The following is a 17,081-nucleotide window of genomic DNA, read 5'->3' as shown; positions in this document are numbered from 1 at the left end:
ATCAAGACCACATTACATACGTTAGTTACTTCCCAAACAAGTTACAAAAAATATTGCTTTCGAGTTCCAAATGTTTGTTCACAATATCGCTTAAGCTTTAACTTATAGTACGCTGAAGTTTTATTTGTCATTTCCAATAGGCGGGGGGGGGGGGACGCTCGAAAGGCAGATAAAGGGCATTATACACTTGACTGTCATCTTTAGGCGCTGAGACAGAGTTACCAGAGTTATTGTGCCTCTATTACCAAAGGTATTGTGTCCTCTATTCAACGCCAGCGGTCCGTGAAGTCCGCGGCGCGTCCAAAGCGCCGGCAGCGCCGGCAGCGTCTCGCAACGTCCAAGCCGGTAGCGTCTGACGTACCACAGATGGCTGTTTAACCGAGACGAGACTAGAAATGAGGTTCTGCCTGTGACAGGAAACTATTGCGTCCGTATGGACTACTGCACAGTATGGCGTGGTGCGGTGCTGTGTGTGTGTGTGTGCGTGGGGGGGGGGTGATGTGTGCCGTTTCGAACATGCAGTAAGTCTATTTTACGATTGTGGCGGGTTCTACTCAAATTGAGGACGACACAACGAGCTATGGAAAGAAGAATGATAGGTGTAACGTTAAGGGATAAGAAAAGAGCAGATTGGGTGAGGGAACAAACGCGAGTTAATGACATCTTAGTTGAAATCAAGAAAAAGAAATGGGCATGGTCAGGACATGTAATGAGGAGGGAAGATAACCGATGGTCATTAAGGGTTACGGACTGGATCCCAAGGGAAGGGAAGCGTAGCAGGGGGCGGCAGAAAGTTAGGTGGGCGGATGAGATTAAGAAGTTTGCAGGGACGGCATGGCCACAATTAGTACATGACCGGGGTTGTTGGAGAAATATGGGAGAGGCCTTTGCCCTGCAGTGGGCGTAACCAGGCTGATGATGATGATGATGATGATGATGATGACGATTGTGGCTAGTATCATCTCCAACAAATCTGCTTTGCCAGTAAACATTTCACGCTTACATCCACTCTCGATTACGGAGAGCCAGCAATTTTTTGAACGCGTTAGCATTAGGATTGTCAAAGTGGGAAAATTCAGTAGCGATTGAGCGGTAAAGGCTACAGCAATGCGCCAGCATTACGTTGCACTTCTTTGAGGTCCCGTATCCACGATGTAAACTGCGTTCACCACATTGTAACGTGCTGCCTCTAAATAACACATAGAAATGTGGTGAACGTAGTTTAAATCATGCATCCGGGACCTCAACGAGGTACAACGTAATGCTAGCGCATTGCTCTCGCATTGCTCTCGCATTTACCCTCCAAATTTCCGATGTACCTTTTTTCCACTTTGAGGTGGCCTCTCGCTCTTGCATGTCTCGCTGTGTCTACACAATTGCAATCTGACGTCAGCAATTCTTCCGGCACACGTTACGCAGCGCCACTCCAGTGCGTACCTGTACAGCATGGCCGCCCGTTCGAGTGGCTTCTGTCCCGAGGAGGGCACGTCAATGGTGCGCACAATGCGCTCGATCCTCTTGTTGGCGGCACCGAAGGCCTCCTCCTGGACGCCGAGCAATTGGCGCCTCCGCCAGCCGTCGCACACGAAGCGCGTGAAGCTGTGGCATGGCTCCACGGACGAGTTGAGCGAGGCGAGCAGCCGCTGAGCGTACTCGCGACACGCGTGGCTTGTGCACGTCGCCAACTGACCCGTTTCGACGTCGTCTAGGAGCGACGACATGAAGAATAAGAGCACGGCCAGCGACACCACCAGGCACAGGGCGGCGATCACGGCGTAGCAGAACGGCGTTAACGGGCGTTGCTGGTGTGGACAGTGCAGAAACAAAAGACAAAAAAATCTTAGCCATTGTAAATCCTGAATGGGCTGTACATGTCAGGAAAAATTGCGGAAGTTCTAACGTTGGCTGGGAAGTGTGCCAAATTAAAATCGTGCCGCGATGTGTCTTAAGCCCCTTAATGCGTTCGTCTTTCTTCTAAACCTAATTCATTCCTGGACACCGCTGTGTTTAGCGATTTAACAACAGCCATATCTTAGTTCGCCACAAACAACTCATTGATGCAACGAAGAGCAAGGATACAAACAACAGAGCACGCCAGAGAAATTATGCTGGCAATGCGATCGCTTACGGTAAATGATGTAGCAACAGGAACGCTTCAGAATGTTTTCCCTTTTTCATAAACTGCAATACCCGAGGGATGCAGAGGGTATTTATTCAACACATCGACATCAGCGAGGTACAATCATGACTCACTCAGCACATCGGCAATGTCGTTGCCTGTCGTTATGATTTGATCATTATGTTCAGACTACCCCGTTCATAAGTCACGAAGGCGCCACACGTCTTAGTAGAACTGCTCGAACTCTCGTTGATCAGACCCTGATTATTCCGTCCATTGCTTTCACGGACGTGTCCTCCGTTTATAATTTCTAGTCTGCATTAAGTTGCGCTTATTCATAACACCGCAGTCGCACGGGGTATTTTCGATGGCGATCGAGGCCGATCGGGATCGAACTTCTTGATCGCGATAGGCTCCCTTCCGCAGCATGCGCACAGGAGGTAATCGAGGTGGATAAATTCGACTCCGACCGCACTCTATCGCCATCGAAAGTGGCCCGTGAGACTTGGGTTTGACCTACGCCTTTTGAACACACTTCGGTGGTGCCACCAAAGGAAAATCAAGCAAACAGACAATTGAAATTTTCATGCTTATATTGAGACAGCCACTGTTTATATGGAGACCGCTACCCGGACTAAACGCAAGCACTTTAGAAAACAGCGTAAGACTTAATACCTTCGGACGCATCATGCCGCTCATGAAGCTGCTGCCTTGGGACGTACGACGCGCTAACAAGGGGGTCTGCAAGGCCGCCGCCGCGGCCGCGACCGCGGGTGCCAGAGGCGTGGGGCGGCCTCTCTCTAGGCCGGAACCTGCAGGTGCAAGCCAGCGCGATGACCTGTGCATGCCCGCAGATGAGCCCGGCGTACCAGTGCTGCCCGCGCTGCTGTGACGCATGTGCGAGTGCATATCGACGAAGCTGCCTCGAGTTGAGTCCAGCAACGTCGGCATGGACCGAGAGCGTTGCGGCTGAGGATGCTGTCCACAAGCGGGCATCTTTTGGTCATCACGCTGATTCAATTCATTGGACCCTCGCCGAGCAACTCCGATGGGGTGCTGCGAATTTTTGGACGCTCGAAGCACGCGGGGAGGGACGAGCTGTGAGAGATCATCTGGCGCTGTCGGAGCGCCGAGTTTCTGAAGCTGATCGGAATCTCTCCGGGGTCCTGTCTGCTGCGGCTGGAACGGCCGGTCGATCACTTGTCGCATGTCTTGCTGGGGTAGCTGATATCCGGATTCGATGAAGCCTGTCAAAGGAGAAAGCGCTTCGACTGTGAGTGACCGTTGAGTGCTCATGTTATTGGGTGTCTCTGAGAACATGTATTCATTGAACTAATTTGTCGCGTGGTGCATCCCCGATTTCAGTGAATATGCCGTGGCGTGGGCAAGTGCACCTTACTGCGAGGCACAGAAATGTTTCACAAGCACAAAGGTCGGTGTTCGGTATACCGTCATCCTACAGGATGTTTGTAGAGAGTCCCTAGAAATACCTTTTCATTTGTTCAAGCGACAGTACAAACGGTGGACCTTCTTACACTTCCGGTGCACTTAAAATGTCACCGATTTTAGTATACGCGTTTAGTTCGTCTGCCTTGCGGCTGCGCTGCGCACGGCGGATTTTTTCCACCTCCCTCATTTTGCGAAATTGCAGAGTAACCCGCATACCCACTCTGTCCAGCAAGCTAGCAGCATCCTGCTGTTGCTATTTGAGAGCACATGCAAGGCACCACTTTCGCGATAATTGAAGAAAGCCAAAAACCTATGAATAGTTTGAAATTGTGAAAAACAGTTCTCACACACTACGACTACGCCGCACTACGGGCGCAACAAGAGGGCGACTTCGCGTCCTGCACGGTGACAGACGATTCTCGCTGCGGTCTTGCCACGTCTACTCTTGAAAAAGAATGGCGTCTTGAGAATCGTTATTATGTTCACAGCAACTAGGCGCACAATACAGTTCTCTTCTAACCAGCTGCGTGACTGGAAAAAAATGCATTTACGTCATGGGCATAACGTAGCAGGACGTATTGTGTCTGCCGCAAAAAATGACGGCGACTGAAAGAGAATTTTGAGGTACCCTATGGAGATTTTATTCACTGTTTTCCATGCTATGAGTTCTGTGTCGAAACACTGTCTAGATCAGGTTTTAGTGTAATTAAGTTCGACGAAAAGGTATACGGTACCTTCAGCTTGTGCCTTTTCTTCGTCCGATGCTCGACACTGCGACCTATCTGCCTTGACGGTAGTCGCCATATGCCAAAAGACAGCTCGGACAATGGGATCAACGCGTTGGATGTGTAGTGACGTTGTCTCTGGTTCACAGCAGACGTTGCTGGCAGCTGGGCAGCACCCGGTATGGTCTGCGAAGTGTTCAGGGTTGGCTCGTACTACATCGCCTGAAAATTCTTCTGGCAAAGAGTCCCGATTTCAGCTGTCGCAGAAAGCTCTCAATATTTGAAACCGCTGGGCGCGCTGCAGCCTTTGCGGCAAATGGCAACCTCGTTGAAACTTCTTAAAGTGGCACACAAATTGCGGCAGAATAAGGCTGGTTTTTATTTCCCACAATTCTAATCTATATGTATACGGTGAAATAATATACTGATTCGACTAGCATTCCATTACGCAAACTTGAAACTGCACTTGTGAATAAACGGCCCCTGCAGTGAAGTCATTTCGGTCAATGTTACAATTTTGTGTGGAACCTGGAGCAATTTCGGGTATTATATTACATTGAACTGCTTTATGATTATCATTGTTACGATTTCTTGTCTGGTTTTAACTTGCTTTTTTGTTACTAGATTAAGAGTATTGATTAAATTTCAGAACCTACAAGATGGAAGGTTGTTGGGATTAATTTTATTGACTGTAGTATTGTACTGTAGCCTTCACGAAACCGCCCTATACTGCTCAGAGTGTATGGTGGCCAGGTCCCCTCAGGTTGTTCTTAATAGGCTCTCTTCCTGGCCACCCACAGCACTGCTGGTGGTGCCTATTTGCTGCAAAATGAATTCAAATTAAAAATAACATAGCATGCTTTGACTACTTGGGGTTTGTGAGACTATTGCCGTGCTCATGAGGCTAGAGCTGGTGAAACAAACTCTCCGCAGCTAGGCTGATTCGACGCCAGTACATGCCGAACAGCGGTGTTGGGTTACTTCATCTGTGTGCCTGCGTAGGAAGAGCATCTACGAACGCCCTGACGATTCTCTAGCCCACCTTGTGGGAAGTTAAAGGTAAGCGGTACAGCCAGTTTACTAGGCGCATACGAGGTATGTTACCAGTGTTGTTTCTTGTAGCGTTATTAAGTACGCATACACGGGAGATATTCTTAAGGCATCGCCATGTTTCTTGGAATGTTGCAGGAAATTTATCGCCGCAGAATGCGTAATACGTTGCGGCGCGTGCAAACTTGGCGCACCAACGGCTGCTGCACACTTCGAGTGGCGTAAGTGCCAAACAATGAAACGTTCCTTTCCTTAGACCACTTCCTAACCTTACGTAAGGTCTCCTTACGGCGAAGGACTGATAGAGGAAGCAAGCGCACTCTGAAAGCTCCCTTCGCCAGTCCTCACTTAAGGAACGGTTGCCGCGCGCCTGGGTTCGAGAGCACCTTTTATAAGCTTTACGCGAGCGCCTTTATTCAATAAAAAGAAAGTTCAACGGTCAATTAATCCTTAAATTGAATTGCTCATACGGAGACGCGTGCACGCTTTCTTCCAGTTTGTTTACTCAGCGCGAGAAACCACCGCAGTCGAGCGGAAAACTTTATATGTTCCAGCAAGGCTAGCACGCCGGCGTTGCGAGACGCCAGTCGTGCCGAACGTGAGACTGAAATGAACGCCGACTTCTGGCATCGTGCTCGCGCTACTCCGCAGGCGGGTGACAATGCGCATGGGCATAGAGTTTCATATTACTCTAACTAGAGGGAAATCTGGCGCTTGTACGAAACTCTATGATGGGAACGATGGGAACTACAGGCTGCGGATCGGTGTTCTGTTGACTGGCGAACTAGTCTACAGGTATTTTTGGGGAGTTATGGTTTCGCTACAAGCGCAATTGCCATATCCCGCAGTGGGACAGTGCGACGCAAAGCTGCCTTTGTTCTGTTGCTCGAAGTGGCGATAGCGCGCTGAGCCGGGGGCTGGGCCAATATTTGTGTCGCGGTGTCGTGTCGAAGCCCTGACGAGAAAGCGACGGCAACGTAAACGTTGAAAGAACGTGTTTTGACCATTTTGACCTCGGTTTCTGAAGTGTGTTAGGTTGGCACTGTAGAGTTACGTGCTTTATGAAACTTCAGAAGTGCAAAAAAAAGGCAGTACTCATACAATACATAGACAGTTGTACTTCTAGTGTCTTGACATTAAAATTTTATTGAGGGCTTCATTACGTATTGCTCGTTTATGTGCTCATTGAAATCTGTGTTTTAGGACTTTGATAGCACGGACTTACTTGTGGTAGGACAGGTTGCTGCTTCCTGGCTGTAGTCTGCTGTCGCATAATGGGCAAGTGCAAAGTCACGCCCTAACAGCTGCTGGAGGACGCTTCAGAAGCGGTACGTCAATATAATATATAATGAAGCATACTTATAGGAGGCAACAAGCGTCCTAGCTATCACTGCAGCAGATGTGCTTAAAAGTACTCGAAGCCGTTCAGCAATCGTGACAGCCGAGGCAGCCTTTCGAAACAGCGAGAGAGTTCGCAAGCGCCTGTCATCTGCGAGAAAAGTCTCGCGTTCGCAGCGAGCAGGCGTCGGCAGACGACACTTGCAGCATTCCTCTCAATGGCGCAACACTTTCTCACGATACAAAATTTTTATTTTCATAAATACTTGATTAGTATTTTTGTACAGGTACATGTACATGCACGGTTGTTATTGCTGTTGTAGAAATAAATAGATAATTCTCTGGCACTAAATCGGGAACAGAATTGCAGAAGAGTGCATACCCTGGTGTGCCCTGGTGATAAACCGTGCTTCAATCTCGAAGTGATACCAAGTTTATGTAATGTGTTGTGCATTATATAAACTATTTAAAGATAAAATTACATTTTACGCGATAATATCTGAGTATACCTTCGTTTACTGCACCGCAAGCAAGCGCCGCTAGTCTAAAGATCTAAGTCAATCCGAAGCCTGTACTTCCCATCGTTCCCATGTAGGTTGAGGCATAAAATTTGGTTGAGGTAACGCTCAGGAGAACCCCTGTAGACACTAGCGCCAAATTTCCCTCTAGTGTATTTGTTTAGAAACTCCATGCGCATGGGCAAGGAAACATGTCCGACAGCGGTGAGGTGAAGTGCTCGTTCAGGGCCAGGAGCAGCGTAAGGACTCATGAAGGTAGCTACGGAGCAACCTTACGCTGAGGAAGCACCAAGGAAGCCTTCACCGAAGGCCTCTAAGTGAGGAAGCTTTGAAGGCTTCCTTAGTGAGGTAAGGAGGATTTCATTGTTTAGGCTTAAGTCTCACCGCCTTTTCCGAATGCAACTCAATTACGAATTGTAGAAACGTGAAGAGTCGCTGTTCGTGAATAGAGATTGCTATGCACAACGATCTGCTTTCAATAATTAAATCGAAGTCATGACCGGGTTGGGATGTTAACTCAAGCAGATACTCATAAGAGAGACGTGTTCGCACACAAGTAAATGCATACCGTCTGGCTTGCTTACCCTAGTGGTCGCCTCGGTTGCTTGGCTTGTGCTTCTTGCACGAGTTGGCCGCCAGTGGCAATCTCGCTTAGTTTTGAGGCCGCGCGACAGCCTCAGACGCCTTGCTGCGTTCAGGCGGAATCCCGCCGTCTCGAAAGTCCGGTGAGCGGACGGCGAGCCGGGCAAGCAAACAAGAAGGCTTGACTTGCGTTGGACGCTTCTTGTCGCAAGACGCCGAGTTCGTGTGCTTTATCGCGAATCCGACATGCGCTCGTTCGCTTCGCGAGGCTTTTCTTCTTTGCTCGTGATTCCCTCGAACGTGCCCGCGAGAGCGAGTTTGCTGATGTTGATTCCTTTCCTGGCCCTTTGCACACAGCCACGAGGGCGGCCGGACGCATGAATGAGAAATTAACCGAGTGGCTATAAATGCGGAGAAATACGAAATGCGGAGAAATCGACATAATAGACGTGTATATAATGCGAAAATATAGCGATATTTTAATGCGGAGCGCACTATTGTATGTAAGAGCCTTTGTTAAAGCTGGATTCTCCACAACCAGAGCTTTTGTGGGGCCCGATGCACGCTTTACAGAAAAAGAAAAGAAACTTCGTTCGAAGTTAGGCTGCATGCGCTGAGAGGAGGGTCTACAGCACGCTACTCAACTGTAGGGTGTGCAATTCGCGTGCTGAGAGTCGGTGGTGAATGTAGCAGCGCACCGTGGCGGGGGCGTTATTATCTCCCCTCCTACGGGGCGCCGTTGTTGTGACAAATACTGCGTTTCGAAGGCACCGCGAGCCTAGTAAATGCCTTTGAGCATATCCAAAGCGGTGCGCAGGGTTGGAAATGATGATGTTTGAGAGTGGAGACAAGGCTCTGTCGTGGTAATATTGGCTTCATTTAGGGACACACATCAATGAAAGAATTTTTAGCTTCTTTCAAGAAGCAACAGTCCCATTAAGGAATGGCGCGTATGCACTTATCTTTGAGCAATTTCTCTTAAACCTCCCAAGAGCTTACTCGCAAGCAAGCGCTTGACGTTTGACCTTTCCTAGTGGAAAGAAAGCATCCGTGATGTGTTCACATTTTTCTCATTTGTCCTGATTCCCTCTAACTGAGCCCACCGCAATCAGGGCTTGACAATGCGCAAGTTTAACGCTAGTTTTGCACTGATTTGACTGCCTCTGCTGCCCAGGTAGCGCTGGCTGAAGGACGGAAGCTCTGCAACACGCACGTGAGCACTAGCGCCTGCTACTCTCCCCCTTCGTTGCGTTCCGGTCGTGCCTCGCGAACGACTCTGTCGGCAGTGAGCAGGGTGAGTTGGCGTCACTTTTCGCACTTCACCAATGAGGTCGCCTGCCTGGACGCCCCGGCTGATGCGCTCCTGAGCGTCAGCGGCGACGGTCACATCGTTTATCTGGAGCGCATGTCAAGCGTGATGTTGCTCTTCGTCACCACCTGCTAGGCTAACTGCAGGTGCTGACAACTTCGACAAGATGGTGTGCAACGTGGCGCTGCGTAACGTGGAACAGTTCGCCGGAGACTCTAAGTGCCCTTTGGGAGCTGTCATGAACCCACATCACCATTGTAGGTTGTTGTGAGCAGCGCGACGGAAGAGCGCGTTGCCTCTGCGCCATGCTTTGAGTACGAGGTTAACAGGCCGTGGTTGCTCATTGGGTGTGGTGTTATGCTGCTGAGCCCAAAGTCGCGGGATCGAATCCCGGGCACGGCGGCAGCATTTCGATGGGGGCGGTGCCCGTGTACTTAGATTTAGGTACACGTTAAAGAACCCCAGGTAGTCGATTTCAAGAGTCCTCCACTAGGGCGTGCCTCATTATGAGAAAGTGGTTTTGGCCCGTAAAACCCCGTAATTTATTTTTCTTTAGTACGAGGTTGGACAGTTGGGCATCAACAAAGTGCATTGCCAAACACGCAAAAACTTTTTTTTTCCACACAGTTGAAATTTATTCTCAGAGGAGTAGTACGACGTTTTATAAGAGAAGTTAGGGCTAGCGCCACGAACTATTTAGTTACTTTCACCCACTCACAGTGTCGGATATTTAGGCATGATTTCGCAGCTTTTGTGCTGCACACCGTATTGACCGATACCGATAGAGCCGGAACGTAACTGCAGCAGTTATCGCCATTTGGCACCAAACTCCCCGCGGTAATTGAATGGTGCATGAACTTTTGTGGCTACGACTTTACGCGACGATATTGTCTGCATGCGAATCGATGCACTACGCGAACTAAATGTTCTGTTTACGTTGTTTTGCATTGTCCCGACACGTTTGTATGCAAGCTGTAAATGCCGACATCCATTCGCTGCAAATGCCGTTGAGTTCATATAAGGTGGCGCCGGTCTTCAGCTATGTCACCTACATTGTTCGACACCTTTAGGGCGCGTATATCATAAATACTTAAGCATGAATTCCTTCACTGTGTCTAGCACTTTATCATAACAGATGTCGGCCGCAGGCATTTCAGGACTCCACCTCACCCTTAGGTTTTGCGACAGGACAGCCTTCCAAACATATCTCACGAAGCTGTGCTGACAGCACCACAGGATGACGGTGATGGCTGCCTGCCTGCTAGACGTCGGCCTAAGCTACGCGCATTGTTTCAATTGCCGCGGCAAAGTCGCCGCGGTCCAGTAAAGGGTGTCGCCAAACGAAATCCTTACTTGCCATCTCGGCCCACCTTGAGCTTTGCTCCTGATCCGAGGAATGTAGCTTGAACGGAATATTTTGGCATGTTAAGACGCTGCCCTTGATATGTATCTTGTTCGTACACGGGTAGTGACTCGTGTAAATCCAGCATTCATTAATGTCAAAATGGACAGCTTTATCAACCTACCGCTCCATTCTTGGACTACATTCCATGCCGGGTAAGTGACAGAGCTGAGGACCGCCGCCACCACCACGATCACCGTCATAAAGCTTCACCCAAGATTACAAAGAGAAACAGATGATCGTAAAAATAGAAAGGTAAAAGCCACCGAATGGAAAGTCTTAAGTGTAATAAAAAAATGCTCTATCGGAAAACCGACAACGGTGGCGTCAGCTGGTCGCACGTCGCAAGCCCGAGATCGAATCCCCCCCCCCCCCCCCCTCATGGCGATATACTTCCCACAAGAAATCGTGAAGGTGACGCCTGCAAGGAAAGCTATTTAGCCCATTCAGTATCCACCCCTGCGATAAATTCTAGACAACGAAATTTGTAAAAAAGAGCAGGACAAAGCGTCGCATACTACTCGTCGTGACCATGTTCTCTACACCAGGAATATCGTGGAATCATTAAGAGGTACGCATGGTGGAGTGGAACCCTTCTTCCTCGAAGTGCAAACTGAGGACTGGGGACTTGGTTCTGGAGACCTGGTCCTGGCAAGTGGGCAAAATTCTACCGGTCATGAGGGAGTTCCTTACGGAGGTGTCGACAACCGCTCCCCGGAATCAATCTCACCACCTCCCGCAATTGCACCCATCGACCAGGCCACCCAAGGACGACTATGGTGTTTGCATGAGCACCGTCGCATCAACACTGTGTCCAGAGTACTAGCAATAGTAAAAGACTGTACTAGCAAATACAGGCCGCCCTTCAGAATGGCAAGGTTTAGGGGTTTACATCCTTACATGACGTGCGGAACAGCACAACACGGCCTGTAGGTCAGTGACAAAATTCATTCACGAGCAGGACTGTGGTGTGTCGCCGGAGCAACTTTTGTTGAGCCGTTTAGCTTAAGTACGAATAGCACAACTGACAACAGGTACCTTGTCATATCGGCTTTTAGAATACTTGTTGCTATGTTGTGGCTGGTGAGTATTTGAACATACTTGCATTAATTTTAAGGAAAGCGCTAAGGGATGAGGCTCTGTGTGTTCAATTGCATAAGCATTGCGTTAACCTACTGGCTCGCTTTGATTGTCATGCATATGTTGCTTTTAACAGGTTACTGTGTTCACCGAATTATTAGTGTCGCAATTATTTCTCTTCAGTGCACGATCGTTGCGTCAAGTTACGTCATCTGTGTTTTATCTCCAGCGCTGTCGGCGGCGTGAGAACCAGATGCATTCACCAGAGGTCGCGTAGTAGTAAAGGGCGGCGGCAGGCAGGCATTCGACCAACTTCGGAGAAGGCAACTGTTCAGCGGACGAGCTTCGGCCTGCTAAACAAGCTGCCTACAACTCGACAGTATATACTCGCGGTATTACTGGCAGCGCAATAATCTATGGTCGTATGTACTGACCATACACACGTCTTCCCACTATTTATACATCTATCAGCGTGAGTTCCAGACCCGTCGACGGCTGCTCGCGTCGATTAGGGCATGCACAATAGTATTCGCGCCGCTTGCGTGCAATCCGAGTAGATGTGGTCCCCAGCGTTCGTCACGTATCACGGTGACGTAATATGATACTGCCAGTGTTTCTCAGACTGAAAAGAAAAAATGATAACAATTTCAAGTCGCTGAAAAGCGACCGCTCACAAAAAGTAAAAAAAGAAAAAGAAAAAGGAACGGCACTAGATGGGCCAAAGATGTACTGGATACGAGTGCGGCGAAAAGGTAGAATATCAGCCCAGTTCTAGCTTTCAATGATAAAAACAGTACAAGAACACTACGCTGGTTACGCGTACGCTAGTACAAGTAGTCCACTTGAAATTCACACTGCGGCCGATGATCAAGAAATAATCTGTTTTTTATCAAAACCCGCATCCAGTTAATTTTTTACCCTGCCCGTGTGAGTATGACACTAATGTGTTCAAACATTAGCGGTCCTCATGTCTAGCGCACGAATACTTCCACAACGTCTAGTGCAAAGTGGCACGAAAGGTATGAACGTAGTAAAAAAAAAGTCGCAGTTTCGCCCAAAAGGTGAATCGCTGAATGCCATAATCGGATTTAACATTGCGCTGAAGCTACTCAGACTATGTTGTAAGAAAACTCGAAGGCGACATGTTGGCGGGACAGGATAGGGTAGGTAAGCTATATTAAAAGAATAATTAGAATAATCGCTAATGGTCGGGCCCCTAGTCCAGGGTTCCTCTGGCCGTTGCCATCTCCTCAGCTCTCTGGATCACCTTGAGCTGGTTGTCGATGGCTGAGCTGGACAGCAGTTCCTCCCATTGCTCCCTCGTGGTGTTTGTGTCGGGGTGTTCTATGTTGTGTAGCGTGCACTCCCACGTAATGTGGTACAGCGTTGGTGTGGCCTCGCACCACGGGCATTCGTCCCTGTAGGCTGTGGGGTGTACGTGATGTAATATGTGTAGGTTCGTGTAAGTGCCTGTCTGGAGCCTACGCCAGACAGCGGCATCCTCTGTCTTTAGATTTCGATTGAGTTTTAAATATCGCAAGCAAGTCCCTCTGTGGTAGTTCACGATGGCTGAATACTCGAGGTCGACAGGGTCCGTGTATTCTGCAGCCGGCGTGATGAGCGCTTGGTTATGCAGGAATCCTCGAGCAGCCCTGTCGGCCTGCAGGTTACCCGTGATGCCAGTTTTGCCTGGCATCGAGATGATGGTTTGGGTGGTGATGTCATCAATGTCCTCCTTGAGTATTTGGGCTAGGACTTGTGCAGCAGGTATTCCGATTCTTCCCTGTAGGAAGTTGCGGCAAGCCTGCTGGGAATGCGTGAGGATCGTCAGTGGTTTATTTGCGTGTTGGCCTTCGCAGATGGCTAATGTGATGGCCAGCTCTTCGGCTTCCATGATCGCGCAGGAGCGGGTCAATGCAGCGGAGGTAACGTGGCTTCAGTGGTCGCATACGACTGACATTGCGCTCTTATTCATTGTCTCATACATGGCGCCGTCCGTAAAACGGGCCGTGGTATGGAACCTCATTGTTCTTCCATGTACTGGCCCTTGCTTTCGTTCAGCCGGGGTGTAGGTTAGCGTCCATCTTGCGTGGTATCGGGGCAACGTGATACCTGTCCTGGACGTGCCGAGGTATCGGGCAGGTTTCTTGGGTTCGTGTTGTTATTGTTTGGAGGCCCAAGGTTTGTAGGACTTTCCGGCCCGTGCTAGTCCGTCCAACTCTCTGTTGTGGCGAGACGTAAAGGGCTTCTGTCAGTTCGCTGAGGGTGTTGTGTAACCCTAGTACCAACAATCTTTAATTCGGCAGGCGGAGAGCGGTCTTGAAAGTCATCCTCAAGAGCGTGTCGGTCTGTTTCGTCTCGGACTGTGAGATGGTAGTATGGCAGGCTGTATGCGATTCTGCTCACCACCAGCTTCTGACCAGTCGAAGGGTGTCCCCTTCCTTCATTCCTCTGTTCTTGGATGTTATGAGGGAGATCATGCGTGATATCGCCTTGACATTGGTTTTGAGGAGCCTAAGGGTTTGTGTGGCCTGCTGGTTGGACTGGAGGAGGAAATAACTTTATTGTGTCCTGAGGAACCACTCCCCACCCACTCTTGGTTTAGTGGCCGGCAGGGGTCGCGGGCCGCACCCGCGTTGGGACGGGAAGCCCGTGAGCCTCCGCCCTTTCGTGAGCCCTCTGGACGGCCCGGAGCTGGGTCTGGTGGTCGTCGCTTTGCAGGGCGTCCACCCAGTCTTCTTCTTTAGTGAACACGGTGCGGCTTAACGCGGAGCATTGCCAGAGCATGTGCGCTAGCGAGCAGTACGATTCGCCACAATCCGGACATTGCGGCTCTACTTCTGGTGAATAACGGCTCAGTCTGCCTCTCGAGGGGAACGGCCCTGTCTGAAGCATTCTGAATATCGATGACTGTGGTCTAGTGAGTTTAGCGTGGGGGAGTGGGAAGGTCCTCCTCGACAGCTGATAGTGTGTTGTTATTTCGTTGAAGGTGAGCAGCGGGTCTCGGTGCTCCCCTCCCTCCCCGCCCCTTCGCTCGCCACGATCGCCGCGGTGCGTGAGTCTTCGTGCGCGTCCGTGCGCCAGCTCGTTGGCGTTGGGAAATTCGAGGTGCACGTCGGCCCCCATGTGGGCTGGAAACCATTTGACGATGTGCTGACCCGCGGCTCCCTCGCTGCCGAGGACGGCCGCCGCTTCCCGAGATATCGAGCCCGAGGCGAATGCTCTTGCCGCCGATCGCGAATCTGTGTAGACGTAAGGACGTTCGGGGTCTCTCATTGCCATGGCTATTGCCACCTGTTCGGCCACTTCGGACGTTACCCCCTTGACCGATGCTGCGTTAATTATCGTGCCATCCCAGCGTATCGAGACGGCCGCGTACCGGTCGCTGCGCCCGTACTGGGCCGCGTCTACAAATGCCGCCAGTCCCGGGCAGTTGGCGGTCGATTTCAGCAGTGCTCGGGCCCTCGCTTTTCGGCGCCCCTCGTTGAATTGCGGGTGGACGTTTCTCGGAAGCGGTTCTACCTTGAAAGTGCCCCTGACCACCGCGCTGAGCGCAATCTTGCGTGTGTTGCACTCTGCCTCGGCATTTATCCCTGCTTCTTCTAGGATGCGCCTGCCGGCCCTGGTGGTCGACAGCCGCACGACCTGTGCCTTGGTCTGCGCTTCGATGATTTCTGATAGTGAATTGTGGACCCCTAACCGATCGAGCCGCTCCGTGCTTGTAGTGATCGGAAGACCTAGCACCCTTTTGATGCTCTTGCGCATCAGTGTCTCTATCTTGGCCGCGTCTCTCTTGGTCCATTTTAGCGCCGAGGCTACGTAATTTACGTGACTCATGAGGAAGGCGTGGTAAAGTCTGATGAGATTGCTCTCGTTGAGTCCTCCTCTGCGGTTCGTCACCCTGAGGGTCAGCCGGAGGATGTTCTCCGTTTTGGACGTGAGTTTCATGACAGTTTGTGTGTTACCACCTTTAGCCTCGATTAGCAGCCCCAGGATTCTTATAGTGTCCACTCTGGGAATCGGCTGGCCGGCACTCGTGTGCAATTTGATCGGTATTTGATCGATCGGCGTCAAATTCCTCATGCCTTGTTTCGAGGGCCTGTACAGCAACAGTTCCGATTTGTTGGGTGACAGACGGAGTCCCGTTTCCTTCAGGTACTCTTCTGTTGTGTCCAGCGCCTCTTGAAGAGCCCGCTCGACTTCTGCGTCGGACCCTCCCGGGCACCACACCGTAATGTCGTCTGCGTACAGGGCGTGATTGACGTTGGTCACTCTCGTCAGCCGGTCTGAGAGCCCTTTCATTGCCAGATTGAATAATAGTGGGGAGAGCACCACCCCTTGTGGGGCGCCCCTCGCGCCCAGCTGTACCAATCGGACGTGGCCTGTCCTATTTTGATCGTGGCTTTCCTGTCTCTGAGGAAGGAGCCTATATAAGAGTGGAATTTCCGGCCGAGCCCCATCACCGAGATCGTTTCTATTAGAAATGCTGGTTGGACTGCAGCCACATTACCAGCACCATGAGCAATACCTTCTCTGGTATGAGGCCCCCGCTGAGGTGTACCTCAAGTTTTCTTGGTGGGTCTGTGGGGACTGTGTGGTTACCCCGGCCCTACCAGACTCGTGAGAGTTCAGATTTCTCGGGGGACCATTGTAGTTCCCGTTGGCTGACGTATTCTTGGATGAGGTGAGCTGTAGTTTGCAGCCGTTCTTTTTTTTCCATGAGGGACCCTGTTGTGGTCCAAAGTGTTACAACACACGAAGTACCTCGTGGTGCGGAGCAGGAAGAGCGCCTGGACAGCGATTATATGACCCACAATGCTGGCGTTGTTGAAGGTGTCGCACCTCAGTGGCGCACAAGATGAGACAGAAAAAATCCCGTCGGCGTTTGTACCCCCCCTACCCCCGGACCCCATCAAGGACACAAAGTTTTCTTTCTAGCGCGAAGTGTACTGTCCATTCCGCTCAAACCAATGTATGCACCGCGGTATGGTATTGTTCGGAAATGTGGAATCATTTCGGAATTACTCAAACTCCGAAGTGGCCAATCCGCAACTCAGATGGCAGCTGAAGTTGACACTGGTCAAATTTTGGAGAAAAAGAAACACTCGAGCGGACTGTGTCATGGCAACACCAGACAAAATTCCAGCCCTAAAACCCGCATCAATTCGTCCTGGGTAGCAATGCGGCAAGCGAAGTGAAGTTTGAACTTGCTGGATATTTTCGTAACTCAGCGACACTCCGTCTGGTCAATGACTATGCTGTAGCAGGGTACGACGTGCGTGCAACAGTGCGAGCAAGGCACAGCGCTCCTTTACGAAAAACTGATGGCCGACGCGAAGGAGCACACTTGAAATCGAAACACGTAAAGCAAGAATTTCCCCAAAGCTGCACCAAGCCACTCGTCGTGGCACTTTGCATTGTTTTTACGGTGCAGTATTTCGTTTATTTGGAGTTATTGCGAGACGGTTGCGCTGCATCTAAATATTTCAGGACGTTCAGTTTGCGTGAC

The 17,081-nt window shown here is 50.3% G+C and overlaps 1 protein-coding gene across 3 annotated transcripts in view; it reads right to left on the bottom strand.

Annotated features, from left to right (window-relative positions):
- Positions 1-17,081, bottom strand: part of LOC142582604 (endothelin-converting enzyme 1-like) — a 52,388-nt gene that overhangs the window by 11,868 nt on the left and 23,439 nt on the right. The window contains exons 1-4 of one of the 3 annotated variants that reach the window (XM_075692485.1): positions 7,784-8,064; positions 4,303-4,479; positions 2,795-3,366; positions 1,438-1,802 (exon numbers count right to left, since the gene is read on the bottom strand). In XM_075692485.1, coding sequence (XP_075548600.1) covers positions 1,438-1,802; positions 2,795-3,366; positions 4,303-4,372 — 1,007 coding nt within the window. In that variant the 5' untranslated portion in view covers positions 4,373-4,479; positions 7,784-8,064. Of the gene's footprint in view, positions 1-1,437; positions 1,803-2,794; positions 3,367-4,302; positions 4,480-7,783; positions 8,065-17,081 lie in introns of those variants that run through there. The other 2 variants (XM_075692486.1, XM_075692487.1) reach the window with 2 other exon arrangements.

The sequence above is a fragment of the Dermacentor variabilis genome, chromosome 5 (genome assembly GCF_050947875.1).
Source record: "Dermacentor variabilis isolate Ectoservices chromosome 5, ASM5094787v1, whole genome shotgun sequence".
Classification (NCBI taxonomy): Eukaryota; Metazoa; Arthropoda; class Arachnida; order Ixodida; family Ixodidae; genus Dermacentor; species Dermacentor variabilis.
The sequence above is the reverse complement of the archived record's forward strand: the minus strand, read 5'-3'. Positions and strand labels throughout refer to the sequence as shown.